Source organism: Cylas formicarius, unplaced genomic scaffold (genome assembly GCF_029955315.1).
Source record: "Cylas formicarius isolate icCylForm1 unplaced genomic scaffold, icCylForm1.1 PGA_scaffold_7__23_contigs__length_41026272, whole genome shotgun sequence".
In the NCBI taxonomy this organism is placed as follows: Eukaryota; Metazoa; Arthropoda; class Insecta; order Coleoptera; family Brentidae; genus Cylas; species Cylas formicarius.
The window spans coordinates 24,163,964-24,188,055 of record NW_026844352.1 but is presented as its reverse complement, the minus strand read 5'-3'; the positions used below and the strand labels follow the sequence as shown (position 1 = coordinate 24,188,055).

Genomic DNA, 24,092 nt, shown 5'->3' with positions numbered 1-24,092 from the left:
TAGATTATTATTTTATTATGTCTGCATATATTAAAAGGAAATACCTCATGGATATGTTGCTATATGAATAACTAGATGTCGATGTCGACCGTTTTTTAAGAACTAATTTATTCTATTCTATAACTATTCGGGGAAGCAAACATATTTTTAAAAAGTGTCAGTTACTTACCTTGATTTTTGAGATTATCGATTACTTTTCCCCAAAAGTTGACCATGTGAATCTTGGTTTCAGAGTCTGTGTCGCGGAATTCAACACAAACCATATTTTCATATATCTTCCAGACATCTGGATCCGCGTTCTCGCATCGCCCGTATATTCTCGTAATAAGTTGGAGAGCTTCTATTCGAAGTTCAGGACTACTTTCTTCTGCCATAATTATCGTCAACAACAACTATTTGTCTTGTCTTAACAGACGGATTTTGATTCCCGCGTTGCTTTGTGCGATAAGATTTTAAAGAGTATCTTGCGGTTTTATTCATAGTCTATTGGCCATTTTTGATTTCATCAATTTGAATTCTTAGATTAAAACAAGATTGAAATTATTATACAGTAAAAACAAAAAGAAATACTGGACCGACACAAAGACGACCTGAGAACTGATCAACTGATCATATGTACACATTGAGGTTGGTCAAAGACAATAAAAAGTATCAAACCACTTGACTAACTTATACTTATACTTATACTTACTTTGAAAGCATCAATCTTCTTAAAATGTTGATTTCTGTACCGCGTCGAATAGGCAAAATAATTTATAGATAATCCAGAGTCTTTTGGAAATATTATTTCGTTAGAGATGATAACTTATCTTTTCTAAACAGATTACTCAAATACGGATATTTAGTCATAACTAATTGTTTCGTTTCTCTCAATCAGAAAGAGCCCCCCCTTTCTATTTGAATTGTTAATTGTTGATAGGCTACCCTGCCAACTGACGCCATTTTTCTAAACTCTATGAGTGTCCCAAGGTTCATTCAAACAAAACTAATTGCTCAATGTTACGACTCGGTTATCTACCACTAAGAAACTAAAGAAAAATACAATTTTTATATTTATTTAAGATAATTATTACCAGACTTTAGAAACTACAATATAAATGATGTAAATAATTATTTTAGTCCATTTAATGAACATAATCATTATGTTGTGAGCCATTTTTATTTTACAAACTTAAAATTAAAAAAAAAAAATGTTGGATCTTAAATTGAATTGAAATAATAGCGAATTTATTTGAGAAACTTGTTAATACAATGTTTATTTAAACGCGAGTCAACCTGCCGGAAAGTAGTTTTCCAATATTTAAAAGAAATGTTTTTTGAAGAAAATTGAATAGGTAAAAGTCGCTTACGGTACGAACAAACTTAATATTAATTACGAACACGAATTTCGCATCGGATTTGTCGACATGTGCGAAGCATTTACAGGATGTCTCACAGTTTATAGAACAATTATCGTTTTGGGAAAACGGGACTTGTAATTTTCTGAAAATTTGGTCACATCGACACCAAATATTTTCAGTGTCTTAGGGTTTTTACACCAATTGGTTTTCGGAATAAAAGCAACTTTCTAGCAAATTGGAAAACTTAAGTCAGTTTAGTAATTACGTACCATGTGTTCAATTTATCTTGATAATATTTTAATTGGCTGTAACTTTTTTGTTTTTCAAGGCAAACAAAACGAAAAACAAAATATAGGGTTAGTTTTTTTCCAAGTGAAGTTTGAAACAAAACATTATCAATTTTCTGACATATAAGCCTACATAATATTGTTTTAAATGGAACACCTTGTATATTATATATGTGTTTAATAGAATATCTTATTCCGATTACAATGATGTAACAGACTTTATATTTTAGTCCACTAGTTTTTGAGAAATTGGCAAAAATGGGAAATTTTTATATAATTTCAAAGAGTGTCGTGACTGACTGCAACAACAATAATTATTTACAAATTAAAGTAGAACAAAAACACTAACAATGACAAGATACACTAAAGTAACTCTAACTATTCTAAATATTGTATGTGACCAACATTTTCCAGAACACATTTCTCATACACTCATTGTATGATGTCTTGAATTTAGTAACGTTTCCGGATTGTCTCTTAACTGATTGATTATTACAAGGAGTTCTGTGCACGTGATTTTTTATGTTTCCCAAAAAAAACCATTAAAGTTAAGTCGGGGCTCTTGGCAATCCATAGTTTTGGTTAGTTGCCGTTCTCTATCCGACCCCTGAGATATTCCATGTTATGAAAATTTTTAACTGGCATAACATTATGAGAAGAGGCAATCGTCTTGCTGCCCTATAATCAGCGCTGATATTTTTGATTTCGATTTAAGTTTTAATCTATAAATATCGGACTCAAAATTTGCCCATCTATGACACCATACCAAACATTACTTGATTGGTACCCCAGGATTTTTATTTATATTTAATATCGCGTATTTTGTCTATTACAACCCTTTCTTGTAGTGAACGAACTTTCATCAGTCCATGAAATGTTTTTCAAAAAATTATTATTCTCATTGTCTGTTTAAAAAATTCAAAGAAAACTGACAAATGACATTCTTTTGCACTTAGTTTTGGGGTTTTAGCGAAAGTTAAATTTATATTCTTTCAAAATTGAGTGGAATCTGGTAATATGTTTGCCTTATTTTCTTCATTTAAAACATTATGATTCCGGCATACGACTTTAGCATTTAATACGTTACCGTTTTCTGCAATTTTTCTTGCACTTTTATTATTCGGAAAGTGTACTTGAAGCATGCTAACTTTCATGGATGTTAAATTCACGAAAAACCATTTTAACATTAATGACCTGGACAATAATTCAACCATCAACTTTACTAATATGTTAAACATAAACATATTTTTATTTGTCAGTCAGAGCACTCTTTGAAATTTTGTAAAAATCTCCTATTTTTGCCGATTGGTCAAAAACGAGTGGAATAAAATATAAAGTATGTTACATCATTGTAATCGGAATAAAATATTCTATTAAACACATATATAATAAACAGGGTGTCCTATTTTTAAAAAAAATATGATGTGGCCTATATGTCAAATAACTGATAATGGTTTGTTTTATATGGCACTTCGAAAAAAACTTGGCTATTAACCCTACGTTTTGTTTTTTGTTTACTTTCATATCTATTTTTTTTTTCTTGATTATGAACTCAAGTCTGCTTTTGAGACGGTCACCCAAGCACTTTCGTAATTTTAGTTAAAATCGGACAAACACAAATACTCCCGGTGGGAATCGAATCCACAACCTCCGGCAAATTCGAGTTGGCAGGTCAACGCCCATATCTCTAAAAACAAAAAAGTTACAGCTAATTAAAATGTTTTCAAGATAAATTGAACGCACGGTAAAACGGTTTTTCAAAAACTAGTAAGAGCAGGTACTCAAACTCAAACACAAACGTATACGTGCATAGAAACGAACAATTTATGTACCCAGGTTCTGGTTTAGATGATTTATATAAAAAGAAGACAAAAATTGTATAACATCGACATGACTACAATATCAATAGTCCATCTCATTTTCTTCCACATGGCTTTTCCCTTCGTGAACGTCAAATTTGTCGACGACAATCTCATTCGAATCCGAAAAAAATTTTTTATAGGTGGCTTCTAGAAACTGCCGAACTGATGGCACGTCTTCTGACTTAATTTCAATACTGCATGCGTTATTCTGCAATTGGAGAAAACAAAATAATGCAACTAAAAGTTGCGGACTAATTAAATTCTCCAAGTTCAGAAATTAAGGCCGACCAAGGGATCGCACAGAATGAGAATTAATACTAACCTGTTTATTTGCACAATTTTCTTCTTTTATGTAGCTCACTCTGTTGAGTTTATTTGATTTTCCGGTTAAGACTTCGTTGATAATCGGCATTAAATTTGAATACCTGAGACTTGTTTCAGCAGTCTCCGGAGTAATCTAGAAACAGTGTCAACGTGTGATGTTATGCTATATTTTATCTGAGCGTTGGAAAACTTTTCATCCAACCTTATATTTTCTCAGCAATCCCGAGTATTTTCTGAGCACCTCTATTGCGCAGTTCCTAGCTGCTTTCGGAGCATATTCGTTCTCCATAACCCGTAGGAAAATAGCCAGACATCCGGTGAAATACAGTTCGCTTAAGCCCTTCAGCAAACGATTCCTTACTTCGACTTCAGTCAATAAAACGATACGCCTATTTTCTTTGGAGAAAATTTTAGCAGGAAATCTCCCGTCTATCATACCTACAATACGGAGAAATATTAATATTAAAGTAAAAATTATGGGAAATTATTTATTAGTGTTTTATACAGGGTGTGCCATAACTTGAAAGCCTTAGAACAATAGGTAATATTATAAATCAAAATAAAGCTAAAGGCCGTAAAACTCCTCGCATAGGCATATAGGGCCAGAGCCCCGCTTGGGGATCGCCCCGTGTGTGAGGCGGGGAGCTCTCGAAGCCTGGGCGAGAGACCGGGCCGCGGGGGGCTGGAGAGTTGCTCCGGGAATGAGGCAGGCGAGGCTTATGATGGATGGGCCCGCCCTTCCTCGCACCAGGGAGCTGCTTAGACTGACCAGGAGGGATTGTAGAGCACTAACAGGGGCCTACACAGGACATTGCAGGCTTAGGAGGCATCTCTGCTTGCTAGGCATTGGAGACGACCCGGAGTGTAGGTGGTGCATGGAAGGGGAGGAGACCCCGTATCATCTGCTCACCGAGTGCCCTGCCTTGACATGGGCAAGATTGGGAGTCTTCGGAACGGCCCTGATCGATCCGGACTCAGTGCACGGTATTGGGCTAAAGGAGTTGCTGACCTTCTACAGGAGGGGCGGCATTCTGGACGCCCTCTAGAGCGGCCTGGGGGCACAACGGGCCCATCTGGTGGCCTAAGTGCTTGGACGCCCGCGAGGGCGCCCCCCCTTTAATACCAATACCCAATACCAATACCAAGGCCGTAAAACTGACTCAATTCATGTTGATATCTCATTGCATTTTATAGGGTGTACTGACATTCTCTATTGTTGTTTATCTCATCATTAATATGTTTATCCGTAATAAAATAATTGAAATTATTCGAAATTTCAGATTAAACAAATCTGTGGTATCAGTATATGATTAATCCCCTATGATGATAATGCAGACACATAGCCAATATCAAAAATGTTGAGGTCCCTTTTCCAATTCTTGAATTCTTAAATTCCAATGTCGCTTTCGACCAATAAGACCTCTCAATTCAAATCTCGTCCTCGAATAATTGCGGAATTCAACAATGAAGATAACCACTGACAGTTTGTAAAGTCGACAGTTTTTATTTTAGATGTGGCAATTCCATAAAATTTTTATGAAGAAAACGAGTTAAGTGTGTGGAAATCACTGCTAAGAAAGAAAATGAACAAAGGGCAGGTTAGTGCGAGGCATTTAGAGGCATGCGCGGAAGAATACATTGCCTTAAGTACGAAAAAGTCATAGCCGCCTTATATCTTATAGCTAAATTCATTTAGGATCTTTATGATAAATTTGATTATTTACATAAACTGCAATGAATTGTTAGTATTCTGTGACGCATTGTCTTTGACTCCCTGGATACTTTTGCTTTCTTCAAATGGTATTAAGATTGGTAGGAAGCTGAAATTTTGGGATTTTGTTCACAGGAAATACATGGGCTAAACCATACACTGATAATTTTAAAACTTTCTGAAGCTACGTTTTGAGTAAAACATTAAAAAAAAATCCTCGAAAACTGCTAAAAATGGGAATCCAACATCTTATAAAATGCAATAATGCCAACAATGAATGTTTTCGAAAAAGTGGCATGGCTGAAGATATTTCAGATTAATCACTGTTTATGTAAATAATCAAATCAAATGATATGCCTCGTTTTCCATAAATATCTAACCTAGATTGTTACAGATATTCCATTGCATATGCGGATTGTATTCTACGCACTTTTCTGGAAAAGCCTTACCCTACCCCCTTAACTCAGAACATACGAACGGTAGGAAAAAGTTGCATAGTTTCATCTAGATTTTTTAATTTTTAATTTTCTAAGTACACAGGTGGTGGGTTATTTTGGAAACTTTTAATTTCCGAAAAAGGAACCTTATAAAAAGCCACCTTTATTCTAATTGTCGAAGCGGACAAAGTTGTAAAAATAGAGGGTTCCATTAAAAAAAATTGACTGCTGCATTAATTTACTTCTTGCAGATCCACTCAGTATATGACAATAGGCCCTCTTCCATTAGGAATCCATTCAAAATTAAAATTAACGCTCCCTTATAAGAAGAAATGTTAATTATTAAATTAAAGATTTGCCGAAAACGCTTAGGCCAAGGTATAGGTCAAATATATCTAGAATTTCTTTGTGTTCTATGGTTTCTATTCTTAAAGAAACCTGGTATTTACCCCAGATGAACGGGACACCCTGTATATAAAAATTAAAAATCTAGATGAAACTCTCGTTTAACTTTTTTTCGGCCGTCCATAGTTTCTGAGTTATAGGGGGTCGGGAACCTTATTGCAGATACTCTGCACCTGGGTATATGGGTTTAATGACTACAGGAATGCAAAACAAAATTACGATGTTGTGTTGAAGCTAATTTCAATTAATTTAATTCATTTTTAAAGATATTTTTTAGGGACGCCCTTACGAGCGATTATTTTTCATCGCAATAATTAGAAAATTAACATTAAAATCGAATTAGAGACGTTCTTCCGTACGAAAGTTATTTGAGAATATGCAGTGAAAAATGAGAAGGCTTCCTCTTGAAAATGAACGCGAATACCGAAATATTATTTTCTTGTATGTTGTTCCAATTCATTTCATTTTATTTTTGATATAGACATACTCACTCCTATTTTTTCCATTGCGTTTGCGATTATGACTAAGGCTCTGTTTTAAGCTGCAAATCCGCAAAATCTACTTTATCGAGTCGATTGGCTATAGTTCAGAAAATCGACTAGTGAATGACATGTTTGGACGGGTGAAATGCAAGGTTGACGAATTTGGAAGAAAAGTAGAATTGGCCAAATGAAATAATCTTTTGAGGACGTGCTTTGAAAAAGTCAGAAACTATTTTATTTTCAGAAATTCCTACCATTGTCCATTAAATTTTTTCGTACAACCCTCCTCCAGAATATTACGGCTATCTCTTTAATTCCCGGATCAATTTCGTTTAATGCAGCGTACGCCATAGTCGAATACGTTTTGTACACGTCCGTTTGTGGAATATCATGCGTCTCATACAGTTTTGTTACTAGATGAGCGGCTTCTTTTTTTGTTTCCGCATCAAACTCGGATGCGATGATGTTTAGCATTTTGTCCTTCAAGCAAAACGGGTTCATTGTAATAACATACGAGCGATCAAGATCGACATATCAACTCACCAGGACACCGCGTTCTACCAAATTTTGCCCGAGCTCCTCCATCAGAATCATTTCTCGAAGACACTTAACCGAAGTTATTCGGATGTGAAGGTCTGTGTCGTCAACTGAAGCAAATATCAAACTCGCCAAACCAGAGTCCGTCAAGATAGATTTGAAGAATGGATAGTCTAAAAACATAGTCTGTGGCGAACCTATAATAATTGTGCGATTGAGAAAAAACTTACTCGTATTTGCGTTGGACGAGATCGTTAATAGCACTTCCATGGCAGCACTTCGAATTTCTTTGTTACTGTTGGAACATTTAGAATAAATTACAGGTCCGATTTCTTTTAGGCACGAATTGGTCGTGATATCCATGAGCAGCGTCATATTGGGCGACATGCTTTTGGAAATCGCCACATTGAGCAGTGTAAGACCTTTGACGGTTATCTGAAATTTTTGGTGATTTACTTGAAAAGACACTTGCAGTTAACAGAACTCACCTGAGGACACCAGAAATGATGTCGTAAGAACACTATGGCCAACGTGGACACAAATATGGTTCCCACGCTATCCCGCCACGACAACTCAAAAGTTTTCGTATATACCAAAATGGTTTCCAAAAGTTTTTCTACGAATATTTGTTCAGCGTACGCTATATCGATGATCGGCATTTTGTTGTCAACGTAAATTAAATAGTATTTAAGGCATTTAACCAGTCCTTGGTAGACCATGCCCACCATTTCCTTGTTTTCCAGTGAACATACAGATGTAGCTTCAAGCATACACTCGAGCGAGAGCGTCTCGAGTTCAAATAATGGAACTTCTAGCATCCGATCTTTGAATTTAAATCCTGAAAGACCAGTTATCCAAATACATGTCGACATCGGAAGCAATAATAGAAGTAATAGCAGTGCTGAGGGGCTTCTCAATTTAGAAATTGTAAGTTGCGCACACAAAATTGTTTCCCAAATATCCGAAAAAAAAAACAAATTTGGAAAAATCGTTTAAAACTATGGATTAAATTATTTTAATGTTAGTTACTTTACAAGTAAAATAGTACGAAAAAACTAAATTTAATAATTAAATATTTCTACCATTTCCGAGATCTCTTAGTTAACATTTAACGCGGTTGGACAATTTAATCTTGTAATGGTGCGACTTTCCGCCACAGAAAAAGAAAATTTAAATAGTTGCTATACACTCTACCCAAAAAATTCCAGATATACCTACCAACGTGAGCCATGGGTTCGCTAAATTCCCTAAGAATTTTACCAAAGAAGTCAAATGTTATCACTTCATCGTAAGTCTTAGAATTCCCGTACTTAAAACTTATTAACTTGAAGTCGGCTGTTAATATAGGAGCCATTTGAAGAATCAGCAGCTGATTCTCGATTTCTATCGATCTTTCTTTCACATAATATTTCGGCATCCTTGCCTTTACAAATTTGCAGTATTTTTGAGTATATAGACATATCTTGATCGTTGTTCGCAAATGCTCTAAAAGTTAACATTTATATTCATAGCGGAAGAACGCTCATTGATTCAGTAATTTGAAAATTTGGTTGTTGACACACTCTGCAATCATTTTGAAAAAAAAAGTTGGCTATGAAGATAATATCTTTAGCTCAGCTTGATTTAGTTGATTATACATAACTCGTGTATGAAACGACACATTGTGATTTCTCAAATAATTTTAAGGTAGAAAATTACTATAAACAGTTTATCAAAGTTTTTGTATTTGTGACACTATTTTTTTATGGCCTCTTAAACCACTCGATTACAGCATTTACCATAAAGTTCTTGATAATTGACTCTGTTTACCGGGTGACACAAGAAAGTGGGAACACTCTATAGCTTTTAAACGGCTAGAGATAGCGATTTGAAGTTTGGAAGGGTCAAATTTTTTGACTATATTTAGTCACTTCCGGTTTGAGCGGAAACGACAGTAACTTTTGGATTTTAAATGGCACAACCTATATTTTTTCCGCAGTTTTGGGTTCAGAAGGTTCATTCTACGTAGGATAGCATAACTTTTCTCTTTTTTTGGTTTTCTTTTAATTTTTATTTAATTTTTGAAAATTGTGTCTAGGAGGCTGTGACCAAAATAAATACTATTTACAGGGTCACCTGATCATGGGAAAAATTGTAAATGAAACTTTTCTTTATTTGTATAATGGCAAATAGCATTTAACCTAATGAACTATTAATTTTTTAGGACAACCTAGTTTTTTCAAATAGCACCCTAAGTAATTTTTTGCAACATTTTGACACCAAAATTTTCAAAATCCGTTAAAAAAATTAGCTCACAGGAAGGAAAAAACCAGATAAGTTAATATATTTTGATAAAAACAAAATATTACTTAGGTGACTTTGCTTCTATTCATCATCAAGTCGGCGTGATTGAAAATTGGATTATCATGGAAAACAAAAATCAATTTACAAATGGAGGAAAAGTTTATGTGTTTCTGATATACGGGGAATACAGAAAAAACTCTCGACAGGCCCATGCATTATCTGCAGCCTTTAGAAAGCTGAAATTGAAAATGAGAAATCCACAAAATAATCGACATGATAATTTTATTATAAGGGAAGAAAAGTTAAAGAGTTAAAAAGTTATAGAGTGTTCCCACTTTCTTGTGTCACCCAGTATATTGCACAGTTTGTTGTTCGATGGTGGTTGTGAAAAAAAGTATTACATTCATAGAATTTTTGAAAAAGTCAAAAATATTAAAAAAATTTATTATAGAATTGAAAATGTGTTATTTCATTTACAATTTTGGGACAGCATGCGTTTTTTTATTTATTTTTTGTTGCGTTTTGCGTCAAAGATAGTTAAAACAACTAAAACTGGCGAAAGCTTACTGAAATCAACTGACCAACAAACTACAAAATAACCCATACTAACTAAAAGTAAGGAAACTAACCATGTCTGTTGTAGGTTTTTTTTTGTAGTTTTATTTTTTCACATTGTAGAACTGTTAGATAAATATTATACAAACCCATTTCGGTTTCTGATTGAATCACCTTACAAATTCCACTCAGTGCTGCGGTATCATGGTTGACGATCTTAACGCCATTAAAGAAGTTCATGGTTTCATATAACGCCAGGATAATGATAATTTTGTTTACTTCCAAAGAGAAATCTTCGTCGTTCGAAATTGCCGTTAGCGTTTTACAGTAATCCGATACTTTTAATATTTGAAAAACATTTAGAACGCCGCCATTGAGCCTTTTCAACATATATTCGAGGATTTCAACGATGCAAATTATAGTCGGCCGTAGGCTGTCGTATAACATTTTATTCAATGTATTAGGCATTAATCGGTTCGGTAAATAGCGAACGACATCAGTGAGAGGATCTGTTATCTGTTTAATAATTTTTACTCCCAAATTGGCATCTAGTTCGGTTGTTCTCTCTACCAATCTGCAGATAGCGTTGTACCTAAAACCAGAGATTCGTGTTTAAAATTATGAAGAATCAACGATATTATCAGGACTGGGGTCCATACTAATTTTATCAAACGAATGAATTTCCATAATTTACTGATTTTGCAGGATACAGTTTAAAAACTATTCATTTCAGTAAAAATTTTTTTGCAATAACTCTTAAGTAACTTAAAATTTCTTCAATTTGCATTGTTTATACAATTCTTATAGCTATGGGAACATTTTCGTATAGAAGGGTGCATATCCCTAAATTTCATAAACTAAATATTTTATGGGTCATATTTTGGAGAAATACTGTCGAAAAATTCCACCTTCAAACTAAGAAAACTGTCGTATTGACGGATTGTAAGCGGTCAAGTTACTTGTTAAACATTTTTTTCTATTGGCTCCAAAAGTGCCTGTGTAATCAGCGAGATCTGGAATTTTGTTTCGTTACACCACATTCAACCATATTTAATAGCACTTCAAAATTTTTTAGAGTCATTTTTCTAACCTTTCAATGTGACGAGTATAAAACCTAGTCTATTATTCCAACTACGTACCTAGAACTGTGTTTATTCGCTCTTGCAAGAGGGTTTCAACGTTCCCCATTTTTAAAGTCGCGTCTCTATTCTTTCTCTATGAAAAATGATTTTCTGCATCCAGTTTTTTACAATTTTTTCTTACCAATGGGACTTTTAAGTCGGCATATTGTTGAATATTTCTAGTCATATTTTTGCAACTCCGAATGTTGAGTTATTGTTGAGTTGAGTAATTTGTTAAATAAACTATTGTCTGAAAGCTCTGTCAATGCAATAAAAATTAAAACAATACCAAAAAACGTAAAATTAAAAAAATATATATATGATACCGTATAAAATATAATTTGCCAAGAATAAATATATTTGGTTGGTATTTATTATGAAACATCTTCATCGTCATTCACCTACATTAATAACAAATTTTTCCCGGTATTATTTTATTGTATTTTCTGTATGTGTTATACAACTGATCCAATGTTCTTTGATAATTGACTGGAGAGCGGTCTTCAAAACATGTACTACTACAGTATCATCGTGCTTTGCCTCATTTGCAATATTTTTATTAAAAAATATTTTGCACTGAGCCCACACCAATTCTAACCACAATTTTTAACCACTCACATTTCTGGGTAATTAGCAAGCTTACTGCACAGCCAACTGATAATCTCTTCTTTTCTTGTCGATGCATTTGGTACATAATAATTAAAGACGGGCTTTCGAGTTTTGGCAGCAGTTTTTCAAAAATGCCATCCTGTTTTGTGGTGGAAACTTCTGTAATTATCCGGTAATTGGTGTTTTCCCTGTCGAGTGTTTTGCCACTCTTAGTATTTTTAGTAGAAGCCGGCAAAATACTGAGCCACTTTCTTTTTTGGTGTTATGACCGACTATGCCATCGCAAATCGTACCGACTATGTAATTCTAATTTTAAATACAAGTGGGTCTACCTATTCGTCGGCCTGACGCCCTTGAGAATCATCATAGGTATATTCAGCCAACGATAAACCGTCATGACGTGCCTTGTCTATCATAAATGGAAGGCCCTTTGCCCTCAATAAACCAATAAAAAACCGCGTTGACAGTTTCAATCAAGCTCTGAAGAAGCCAACAGAATGACTGGCGAAACATTAGTTAATTCGAGTCAAGAAAAACCAACGCAGGAGGAATCCAGAAGTTTTATAAAAAGTATTAAAGTAGCCTGTGGAAGTTTCTTTGATAAATTAAAAGTGTCATTGTGTGTACTGTTTTACTCTACATAAAGGTAATATTTATATAATACTAATATACTTTTACCTTTAATATATCATTGCACATAATGTTTCTACGTATTTAACTTTGACATTGACTATAATATTCCTGACATAGCAAATGAAAAAATCAGCTATAAATTTATATTTTTTAATGCAACATTTGGCTACAAGTCTACCAAAAACTCTGAGGGCGTCGAAGAGGCCATCGGGAGGACAGTGATAATGATTCACTAGAAAGGAAGGAATGATGTGGCATAATGAAAGTGTTTAGGAATGGTGATGCAGAGTGGATTCGCAGGGAAGTGTATTAGATGTCTGAAAGTAATTAAATTGCATCACTTGAATCATTACAATAGAAATCCAAAATGTAAAAACTGACAAGCGTAGTTGCATTAAATAGAATCAACGATTGGTGGAATGGAAATAACAACATTTAAATCAAATTCATGAAATATATAATATTTAGACGAGATTTGGTTCGACACCAATGACACTATAAAAAAACGATAATGATCTAGAGAAATAAGAATATGAATTTTCTACTTTCATCGAAAAAGATTAAAGACTGCTCATTAGATTACCATCAGGACAAGCGAACTTTTTGAAAATTGGGTAAGAAATTCTCTTCTTCCAAATATTTCACCAGCCAGCGTAATAGTTTATGATAATGCTAGGTCATTAGAGCACTTTACCTTAGACAGCATGACCTTTATTTTGACAATTCCTATTCAGAAAAACAACTACTTGAAGATTTGAAAACTAAATACTATGATAAAACTTATTTCGTAGACGAGGTCATAAAAAAATCTGATAATATACTCCATAGATTACTACTTTTTCATTGCAATTTGAACTCTATAGAAATGACATGGGTCTAATTAAAAAATAAAGTTAGACGCAGAATATAAACCCAAAAGTGTCCGTCCATATATCTGATGTAATTAAAACTCGGTGTGAATTAATTCCAGAGAGCACTTGGGGAGAATCTGTTAATCATGTACTTGCAGTGGAAAATAATTATAAAAAAACTTGTAATAGTATATTATGTAATAAGTGCGGTAAACTTTTTTCTACTCCCGTCTGTAAAATACCTAATTACCCATCGATCTAGTGCGCGGGAAGCGTCACTTTACCGCGTCAGTTTCGTTTCCCACGAATCCGAGCCACTTCCGACATTTCCGGGATTTTACCGCACGGATTTGGGAGCAATTTTGACGTTTGTCAATTCTGACGGTCATGTCAGTGAATGTATTCGTGTTATTTTGCTAAAATGCACCCAAAAACTAACGGTCGTAGAAAAAGTATAGTATGCAACACGTTCGGTAAAATTTTGAACTAACTCGTTTATTAAAAACTCGCTCCGCTGGTGTCAAATAAACTCGTGAGTCAAATGCCGTTTACCGCACTTGTAGCATAATGTACTATTTTCTACTCCCGTCTGTAAAATACCTAATTGCACACCGATCTAACGTGCGGGACCACTTCAGTTTCGTTTCCCAAGGATCTGAACCACTTCGGACATTTCCGGGATTTTACCGCAAGGGTTTGGGAGCAATCGGATGTTTTCGGAGATATTTTCCACACCTTGAATTGTTGACGTATGTCAATTCTGACGGTCATGTCAATGAATGTATTCGTGTTGTTTTACAAAAATGTACCCAAAAACTAGCGGTCGTAGGAAAAGTATAGTATGCAACACGTTCGGTAAACTTTTTAAGTCACTCGTTTAAAAAACACTCGCTCCGCTCGTGTCAAATAAACCCGTGAATCAAATGCCGTTTACCGTACTTGTTGCATAATATACTATAATAGCATTATTACAGTCATGAACCACTCGTGCGCCGCACTATTTAATACGACTAAGTTTTGCAGTGCAATAATAATTGCATTTGCATTAAGAATCACCCGTTGGTACACACTCCTATATAGGAAAATCGGCTTTAGGAATACGACCGGTGATGGTTTAAATAATCCAATAACGCAACAGATTTCTCAATTAGATTCACAATTGACCAAACAATTGCCCTCATTTTAAACAATGAAAAATCATGGGTACCTCTCTGCGTCGTCCGATAAAAACAAGTTTTTGAAAACGCAAATTACTTTGGGCATATTAATGATATATTCAGTAAACCGGTATCGGAGTTTTGTATCGACAATTATTATAACGTCAATAATCCTAATCAAAACGAATTGTTTGTTTGTCTTTGTGGAATTTTTACACATCAGTTATTAAAAGTTTTACTCTATTGGCTTTGGTTGATGGAGTAAAATTATTCCATTTAATCCCTAAAATTCCTGCTCATATTAAACAATTGATTAATGTCCAACCAAATGAAAAAAAACACTTCTCCGCTTTTATGATAAAAATCCACGAGAATGGTGTGCTACTATGTGCCGGCGTAGAAAACGGAAACAAAAATAAAAAAAATCATACATTTTTTTTATTAGCTTTTTATTAGGTTTGGATGTGAGATTACAGGATTGATAAAGAATATTTTTTCTTCTTTATTACAGTATACAAGTGACCTGGTTAGACATTCATTTCCACTGAGAGGTAAGATAGAAGACTTTGTGCAAATCTACTTGAAGTATCAAATATACAAAGTGCCCCAATAGTGTCGACGGTTGATCTTTTACAAAGCCTCGATGATAGAAAAAAAATTAAATTATGTATACAGGAAGTTACCAACGGTTTATATATTTATATTTGTTTATTTATTTATTTTTGAGATATGTTTCGGGCAGTCCTTATTAATAAACCATATATAAAAACGCATGGCAGGTTTTAGAAACGGTTTAATATTTTGGCTTCGAGAGTCTATTATTTTGGCATTAGATAATACAAACTTGCAAATTCATCAAATATATAATTTAAAACAACGAAAAAAAAAACATTTGACACTCGTAATTATGAAAAGGTTTAATTCTAGAGTCCTGGTGGAATTTGCCTGCTATAGAAATTTTATTTCCGTGCTATTATGAAATGATCTATTGTATGTTTTCTTGGTTGATAACTAAGGCACCTTCGATTTTCTTATTCAAATTTAAGTTTATCCACTGATCACCAATTTAGACCCACTTATTACCTCGTTTCAAGTTTTTTTGTTAGGTCTGGTATCTAAATTTTAAAAAGAAGCAGTAGAACTGGTATTATTTCGTTCCAATGTTAAAGTAATTATGTTAATAACAGTTGACCCGAGCAGATCTACCCATACCCAATAATTACTACTTAAACTTAATAAATGCGTTGTAAAAAGAATACTTACATTTCCACGAAAACGAGCTAAAGGTTTTCATGGCGAATTCGAAATTAGTCATAAGAGATGGGGCATTATCAACAAAATCAGTAATTTTTTATTTCCGTAGAATCTAAAAAACTAATGCTATTCGGATGGTAATATGTAAAATATGCAAGATTGCCACTTTTATGTTGAAGCGGCAACACTGAAGGCCCGGATGTACAATTTAGGTATATTTGAAGTGATTTTGATCGAGTTAGGATTTGCTTGCAAAGAAAAATTCCGCCACATATTTAGTCCTACCTAAAACTAAAACTATTCAAAAAGAGTAATATGGGAGGTAAGTACCCAACAGCAGCAGTATGGATTAAATCCACGTAATTTCGGCACAAAGTAGCGTCAAATCAGAAAAAATCTTAGCACATATATTTTATGGTCAGTGCAAGTAATGGCGGAGTTCTATGAAAGGATAAAATGCTAAAACCGAGTAAGATCATCCACACATATTATGCAATTTCATTTACTTAAGATATTATACAGGGCAAATGCGAGAAATTTCTAGGATTCAGACACGACACAAAAAGTAAAATCACAAGTTCCTATATCTTTTCTTCTTTCCTGCCTAACCCACGGAGATATGAATTCTGAAAGGACGCCTCTGGAAATTAGTTTGTCTTTAAGAGTTTTTGAAGTACTTGAAATAATTCAATAAAAATTTAATATCACCAATAGTAGGGAGCCCTTAACCTTGAAACATATTTTGCTTGTTTAGTTTATCAGAGGTGAATTAAGTTATAAAAAAAAATTTGAGCCTTCAATTGGAAAAAATGAACTATTTGTGAGAAAAAAAACGAATTAAAATGTTATTTTTCTAATAAATTATTAACAAAAATATGAGCATTTTTTTTTAAGCAGTACCGGAAAGCAGTTTTGTTTTAATTATGTTAAGTGACTTTTTTTTCAATATAAAAATTTTTTTTGGGGTTCGTATCTACGTAGCAAAGACAGGAAGAAAAAAGTTTCGTTATTTGTCTGGAGACCAGGTATATATACTTACTGCGCTTTTGTCACTCGATCAGGACCATTAATTCGAGTTATTAAATCGGTAACTTTGGAAAACAGATCCGTTTCTATAATCCAATTTATTCCCGCGTCGTGCTCAATTAATGGCGCCATCAGGTTAAAATAACCAAATTTGATCGATACGTCAGCGTTTGATTTGGCATTTCGCCGAATTAAATTCAGCAGTGCTTTTAGCGTGTCCGGAAATTTTAGCCTCTCAAAGTAGAATTCATCCTTTGCCAAGATTGCAGTAATCTTTAATATGAGATTCAAGTCATTTAATGGAGGAATCGAAGTCTGCTGGCTCCAAATTTTAACGATCTGGACGATACAGCCCAAGCATTTCTCTTTATCCAGATTTGGATTATCGTTTTCCAGATCTGGAAAACAATTATTATTATGAGTAAGAAGTAGGATGTGAAGAAAATGAAAGAGATTTTAACTAAATTCTATTATTTTTATTAATTTATTTCGCTGACCATTAAACATCTCCATAGAAATTCAAATTCAAGAGCATCGCCATTCACAACAACATCGTCACACTCACAATACGAACACAAAATTAAAAATTGGACATTTGGACTTTTGCACATACAACACTGATTTAGCCCTCCTCAAACTGGACTACATTTTTCTAATCGTTTTTGAAGTTTTTACCACTTATTTAATTTTTTGATCTGGTTGCCAGAGCACCAAACTAATTCGTTGAGCATGGTATTAAAAAGTGGAACTCTGTTAAATGATATGGTGTGACATAAGAACAAATATATGCGAAAAAAGTGCATCGACAAGTAATAAAGGTCGCTTTCTACAGTATCGTGAAATACTTGAAAAATAATTGCAAATTGCTGTCGATAACCCAAGCAAGATTTCTTGCTCGAGGCTTGAAATGTTAACTTTTTGGGATTGTACGATATCTTGCGGCATGGTTTTTATATTATACAGGGCGTGTTACTTAACTTCTCGAGGAAGAGGGGGAATTCTCACCTAAATTTAGGACAAAAATGTGGGATAAAATTTGTTCGAATGTCCCTTCGTTTTTGAAATAGAGCGTTTCCTTTTTGTTATTAATTAGTGGCAAGTTATATTTGGTAAACATAATAAGGGGTTTTAACACTTTACCTTGCGTTCATTTTAGAGTTATAAATTGGTTCAGTGCCGGAGACCTGTGTAACGAGTATCATAATTGCGCAAAATAATTAATATTTTTATATTATCTAACGTAAACATTAATAAGCAAAATATGTTTTTCTACTCCAGTCTGTAAAATACCTAATTACCCACAGATCTAGCGTGCGAGAAGCGTCATTTTACCATGTCAGTTTCGTTTTCCACGGATCCGATCCACTTCGGACATTTCCGCGATATTATGGCACGGGTTTGCGAGCAATCGCATATTTCACCGCAATACTTGAATTTTGACGTTTGTCAATTGTGACGCTCATGTCAGCGAGTGTATTCGTATTGTTTTGCAAAAATGTACTCAAACTTACCGGTCGTAGAAAAGGTATAACAACACGTTTGGTAAACTTTATACATGAAACACAAATAAATACAAATAAACTCGTGCCTCAAATGCCGTTTACCACACTTGTTAAATATAGTATTCTTACTTTTTTTTTTCAAATTTTTGACAGTTTTACCATAAGGAATCATTTTTATATATAAGGTATATAATTAATAATTAACACTATTTTGATAATTTATTTTGGTACTCTAAGGATCTCCTCCAGTCAATTAATTGAAATTTTTAAAATGGACATGAAGTATAAGTGCTAAAACTCTTTATAATAAGATTTATTTGAAAGTAGCGTCATACTTTAAGCCGGTTAAGCAATGGCCAAAAGCTATCCAGCATGTTTGAGCAAAACATTGAAAAATACCGATAATTACCAGTTTTGAAAAAAGTCAAAGAAGAGAAAAAGTAACCAAAACTAAGACTCATTTAAAACTAATTAATAGTATATTGCTACATATACTTTTACAACAAACTGGGTAAAAACTAACCAGACGTGTTGCACACTATACTTTTTCTGTAACGGTTAGTTTTTGGATACATTTTTGCAAAACAATACGAATACTGACATGACCGTCAGATTTGACAAACGTCAAAATTCAAGCCGTGCGGTAATATCTCCGAAAACACCCGATTGCTCCCAAACTCGTGCGGAAATATCCCGAAAATGTCCGAAGTGGCTCGCAGACTTGGGAAACAAAATTGACGTGATAAATGACACTTTCCGCCCAGATTAGATCGGAGTATAATTAGATATCTTACATGAGAGAGTAGAAAAATATTTTTGTTTTTTTCAAAATCTAATCACTAACCACTCTTCACCGGTTTATCATTAATTATAGTTAACAAAACTGAATAGTAAGCATATTTTAATCATTTTTTCACAGTTTTTGTTTGTGTTTGTTTTAACTAATATTTTAAGCATATGATGATATTTGAATGCAAATTGAAATTTGAGAGTTGATTTGATTTGATTTGATTTTCAATTGACTAATTTATATAGAGAGCACATGAATCTCTACCCGTTGCTCATTATCCCCATCTACTAGTATGTATAAGATTTATAACTAAAAGACAGGTTTTTTCTATTATTTTCTATAAAAAAACTCTGGTAGCTATCAACTCCAGAAATTTTCACATCAATATAAGTTTAGTTACATAGTTACTTTCTTCTGCAAACTTGAGTAAGTACAATTATTTATATTTTAAAGAGTTTCATTAGTGAAAACACTTCCATTTCGTTTCATCAAAACTACTTAAAATATTATTTAGATAACTCAAAAATAAAAACGAAACTTTAATACCCACAAAAACGATAAAAACTATTGGGGGCCCATGATCGTAAACGTTTTCTGTTAAAATTCAGCACGAAATAATTCCTTAAAATCAAGCTACATACTTAGGTAACACCCTGGCATTTATTTATTACGAACCTGTTCTACCTAGGTCTTTAATAAACTTGTCCGCATCACTTTCACTATTAGTGGTCTCAGCTTTGAGCGCCAAAATCATTTCAAAAACTGCGTCCAATTCGGACTTTGGATTTTCGAAATCTTCTTTTAATTCCATTTTATTTAGGCAGAACTTTAACAAACATTTGGGGGAACTATAAGATGACGCGATAATAAAAACGTATAAAATAACAACGAACTCGTCTGATAACCATAAATGTGATAAACTGTTTCTGTCGTAATGAAACAATAATGATTCCGAAGCTTTCTCCCACTATAATTTCGGGACGAACTTGTTTATCGCTAGTGTTCAGTGCAGTGGCGTGCGGTGATATACTTTTTTTTTTGTTAATTACATTAATAAACCTTTTTTTTTTTGAGATAAATGATTTTGAAACTTCAAAGACTAAAGGAAAAGAAACAATAAAATATAGCGAATTGTAAAAAGTTACATGTATAGACATTAACCGATTAACATACAAAACAAAGAAAAATAATTTTCAAAAAATTTTTTAAATAAAATAAAAATGTATTCTCTTGGTTTAGTGGAAAAGTGGTCCAAGTCCATATGGAATAATTCTGTATGTGGTTACTCCGAGTTTTTATAATTATTTTATAATAAATTATTATTACTTTTATTTATTGTGTATTTTTATAATTTGTTTTATTATTAATGATCTAAAAAACAATCTAATTATCATTAGATTGTTTTTTAGTTAGGAATAGGGGTTTGTTTCTGATAAAATGGAACTACACTACTAGAGAGTTCTGTTTGGTTCCCCTCGAGCATTTCCTGGAATTTAGAAATAGTGACACGATAGACACAATCAGACTTCTTTTCGTAGGCGGAAATAAATTTGATGTACAAGGCAGATTTGTGCAGTAGTCTTGCAGAGGTTGATCTACCAACATTTTTATAGATTGTAACAGCAGATAGTTGAGTTTGGGGAAAGGAATTAGGACAGCATAAAGTTTTTGTGGTGCTGAATGTATGTTCTGTACATACTTTTTAGAAAATTTCTGGATTCCTCTTGCGTTGGTCTTTGCTGAGTAGAACTTGCTCACGTTTCGCCAATCATCCTATTGGCTTCTTCACGGATTGACTGAAACCAGCTTGCATCTTACTCTGTACCTTCTTATATATTGTTTGAGGGGGGCGGAGCCAAATGAGGGACATAAACACCGTCTCAGATGACTGATTCCCATATTGATGACAGGTACAGACCTGAGTCGCGGTTAAGATTCTTCGGTTGTTTATAGATTTTTTTAGACTCTCAGATTTTTCGTTGGTAGAACAATTGATTACACCCAAGAATTTTAGTTTAATCGATTAAAATTTGATGTCCGGTTTCGTGATTGTGTTCGGCAACTGCTTACTGCTTAGTTTATTTATCTTAGTCTTAAGGCTCTTTCATGTATTCTTTGCCGCATATGCATGGAATGCTCTAAACTCCTGGCACCTCAAATGGAATTTTGTCTTTGACAGACCGAAGATGTTGAGAGATTTTTGGACAAATGATAAATCTGGTTTTGACGTTATACTTCTTTATAACTTTTGATTTGTGGTCACTGTTTTGCATGTTATTGGAAGGTTGTGGAGAAGTGTATTTTTTTATGGAACGCTTAATATCTTTGATGTGGATATTATTAGAGAGAAGAGCAGAAGTAAGGAGTTTTAATTTTGGGTTCAGTGACTCGGGTTGAGATAGTTTTACGGCTCTGCAAAGAAGAGAGTTCATAACGGATGATTTTTGGGCAGGATGGTGATGTGACCGTGCATTAAGGTAGGTTTTCTATAAACACAATGATCCAATGTTAGGTCTGATTTCCTATTGATAAGAATATCTAAGAATGGAAGGTTATTATTAGTTTCCAACTCAATGGTAAAACGTATGTTAAGGTGTATAGAGTTTAAATGTCTAAGAACATCTACTAGGGTTTCTAGACCTTGAGGTTAAATAACAAAAGTGTCATCGACGTAGCGTTTCCATAATTTTGGTTTTAGATGAAAAGTGTCGAGAGCTTCCTTTTCAAAGGCTTCCATAAATATATTCGCTATAACTGGTGATAGTGGAGAACCCATAGCTGTTCCCAACGTTTGTTCAAAAGTTTGACTGTTATAAGAAAAATAGGTTCCAGACAAGAATTTTTCGATTAAGGTGAGAAGGTGTGGTTCTAGATTCTAGGATTTCAATATATATGAAATGATGTTGAGAGTTTCAGGAATAGAAACCTTGGATAATAGGGATTCTACGACGAAACTAACCAGAATATCTTCTGTAATGCTTTTTGATTATTCAATGAAGTGAAAGAATTAAGTTCCAAAACTATCAGTTTTCGCTGTAAGGGGTTTTAATAAGGCAGCCAGATTCTTTGCTAGAGAACCTATGCTCCTGACAATAGGTCTAAGGGGTAATCCTAGTTTGTGGATCTTTGGGAGTCCGCAGAGACGAAGAATTTTACAGCCTTAATAACAGATTTAAGGTTGCGATCCATAGATGACGTAGGATCTTTTTTAAGTTGACGAGATCCGTCTGTAAGAATATCTTGAATCTTTTCCTGATATTCATTTGTGTTCATGACCACCGTAACATTACGATATCTGGATTGGATTTTAGCGATTTTATGGCAATGCGTTCAGGCTTTGCAATATTAGATTTAGGAGGTTTTGATTTTTTACGGATTTTTGCGGTTTCAAATCGAATTTCATTAGCTGTTTGAAAGGGCAGTTTGTTCAGGATAGACTCGACATTTGAAATGATTTCCTCTTTCGGAATAATACGTGGGGCAAGGAGGAAGTTGGAACCTTTTGAAAGAACTAATTTTTCCGTCTCCGAAAGTTGGTGAGATGATACATTTAGTACAGTGTTTGGTAGTTGAGAAGAGTTTGATGGTTTCCCTAGTGTTGACGTAAGTTTTTCAAATTTCTGAACGTGATTTTGGATAGAAGATAAACGAAGATTTAAAGCTTTGTCATGAATCATGTTAGAAAGAGTATCGAATTCGGATGGGGAAAGGTGGAAGCAATTTCAGGGTGTAGAGACAGAAGAGCCTTATTAATTTGGTCTATTTCCTTACGGGTATGCTGAATTATTTCTCGAAATAAAGCGAAACTAGATTTTCGAAGAATTTTATATTCGGATGAGGGTTTGCTGAACACAATCACGAAACCGGACATAAAATTATATTCGATAAAAATAAAATTCTTGCAAAAATCCGAGGGTCTATTGAAATCTACAAACAACCTAACAATCTTAGCTGCGACTTATGTCTTTAGCTGTCACCACTATGGGAATCAATCATCCGAGACGGTATTTATGCCCCTCATTCAGCTCCGCCTGTCTCAAACAATATATAATCAGGTATAGAGTCAAATGCGAGCCTGTTTCAGTCAAGGTCTGAAGAAGCCAACAGGATGACTGGCAAAACGTCAGCAAGTTCGACTTAGCAAAACCGACGCAGGAGGAATCCAGAAGTTTTGTAAAAAGTATTACAGTAGCCTGTGGAAGTTTCTTTAAAAAATTATGTTCTGTACATTTGGCAGAGTGATAACAAAACTTCCAGGTTTCCACGGTTCGAGGATGCTGGTTACTTATCACTAACTCCTTGATCGATGCGAATCGCAAAATATTTCCTAAATTCTAACCTGTGAAATATCACATCATTGGTATATAGCTGATGAAAGTAAGCTGCCTCTTATAATAAACATTATTCGTCGCTATGTTCCACATGGGAAGAAAAATCCATTGTAATAGCTTCCATAGATAGATTCTGTTTAATTTTTTTCCTGGCATTTCGTTTCCTGGTGCGTTTAGTTTATGTAGTATACTTTGAGCTTCTAATCCATTAATTTATTGCAAAATATCTAACTTTTTTCCTTTTCAGTTATACCGTTCAGCCTTCTTTGCATCGATTTTACTTTGGCCATATGTTCATAGCACGTACTACACGTGTCCGCCCTAGGGTACCCGAAACTAATGTTCGTATTTTGGTAATGACTGGTAAGTTATCGGTTTAGTAGAATACTTTTCTCCGTACATGGAATATATCTTTTTAAGATTCAGAAAGATAAACTCGCAAACTTTTCTTCAAGCTGTAATGGGACTGCTTTGCTTTGAAAGATCTTATGTGATTACGCACACAACTACGTCAAGTTATAACTTATGGGGCCGTTTAGTATGTTTACTTCTCATATCTCTAGTCTTTCAATTCCCTTTAAAGATAGAAGCCGTC

At 34.1% G+C, this 24,092-nt stretch overlaps 1 protein-coding gene across 1 annotated transcript; it reads right to left on the bottom strand.

The window, feature by feature from the left end:
- Window positions 1–3,429: 3,429 nt before the first annotated feature.
- Window positions 3,430–20,091, bottom strand: LOC132704264 (uncharacterized). Its single transcript, XM_060674127.1, has 11 exons — window positions 19,842–20,091; window positions 16,888–17,272; window positions 10,373–10,815; window positions 8,604–8,870; window positions 7,874–8,223; window positions 7,616–7,820; window positions 7,392–7,558; window positions 7,103–7,328; window positions 4,016–4,251; window positions 3,812–3,946; window positions 3,430–3,697 (listed from the first exon to the last, which is right to left on the bottom strand). The coding sequence occupies exons 1-11, from the start codon at window positions 19,975–19,977 to the stop codon at window positions 3,530–3,532; spliced, it is 2,718 nt and encodes a 905-aa protein (XP_060530110.1). The 5' UTR covers window positions 19,978–20,091; the 3' UTR covers window positions 3,430–3,529.
- Between the last annotated feature and the right edge of the window lie 4,001 nt (window positions 20,092–24,092).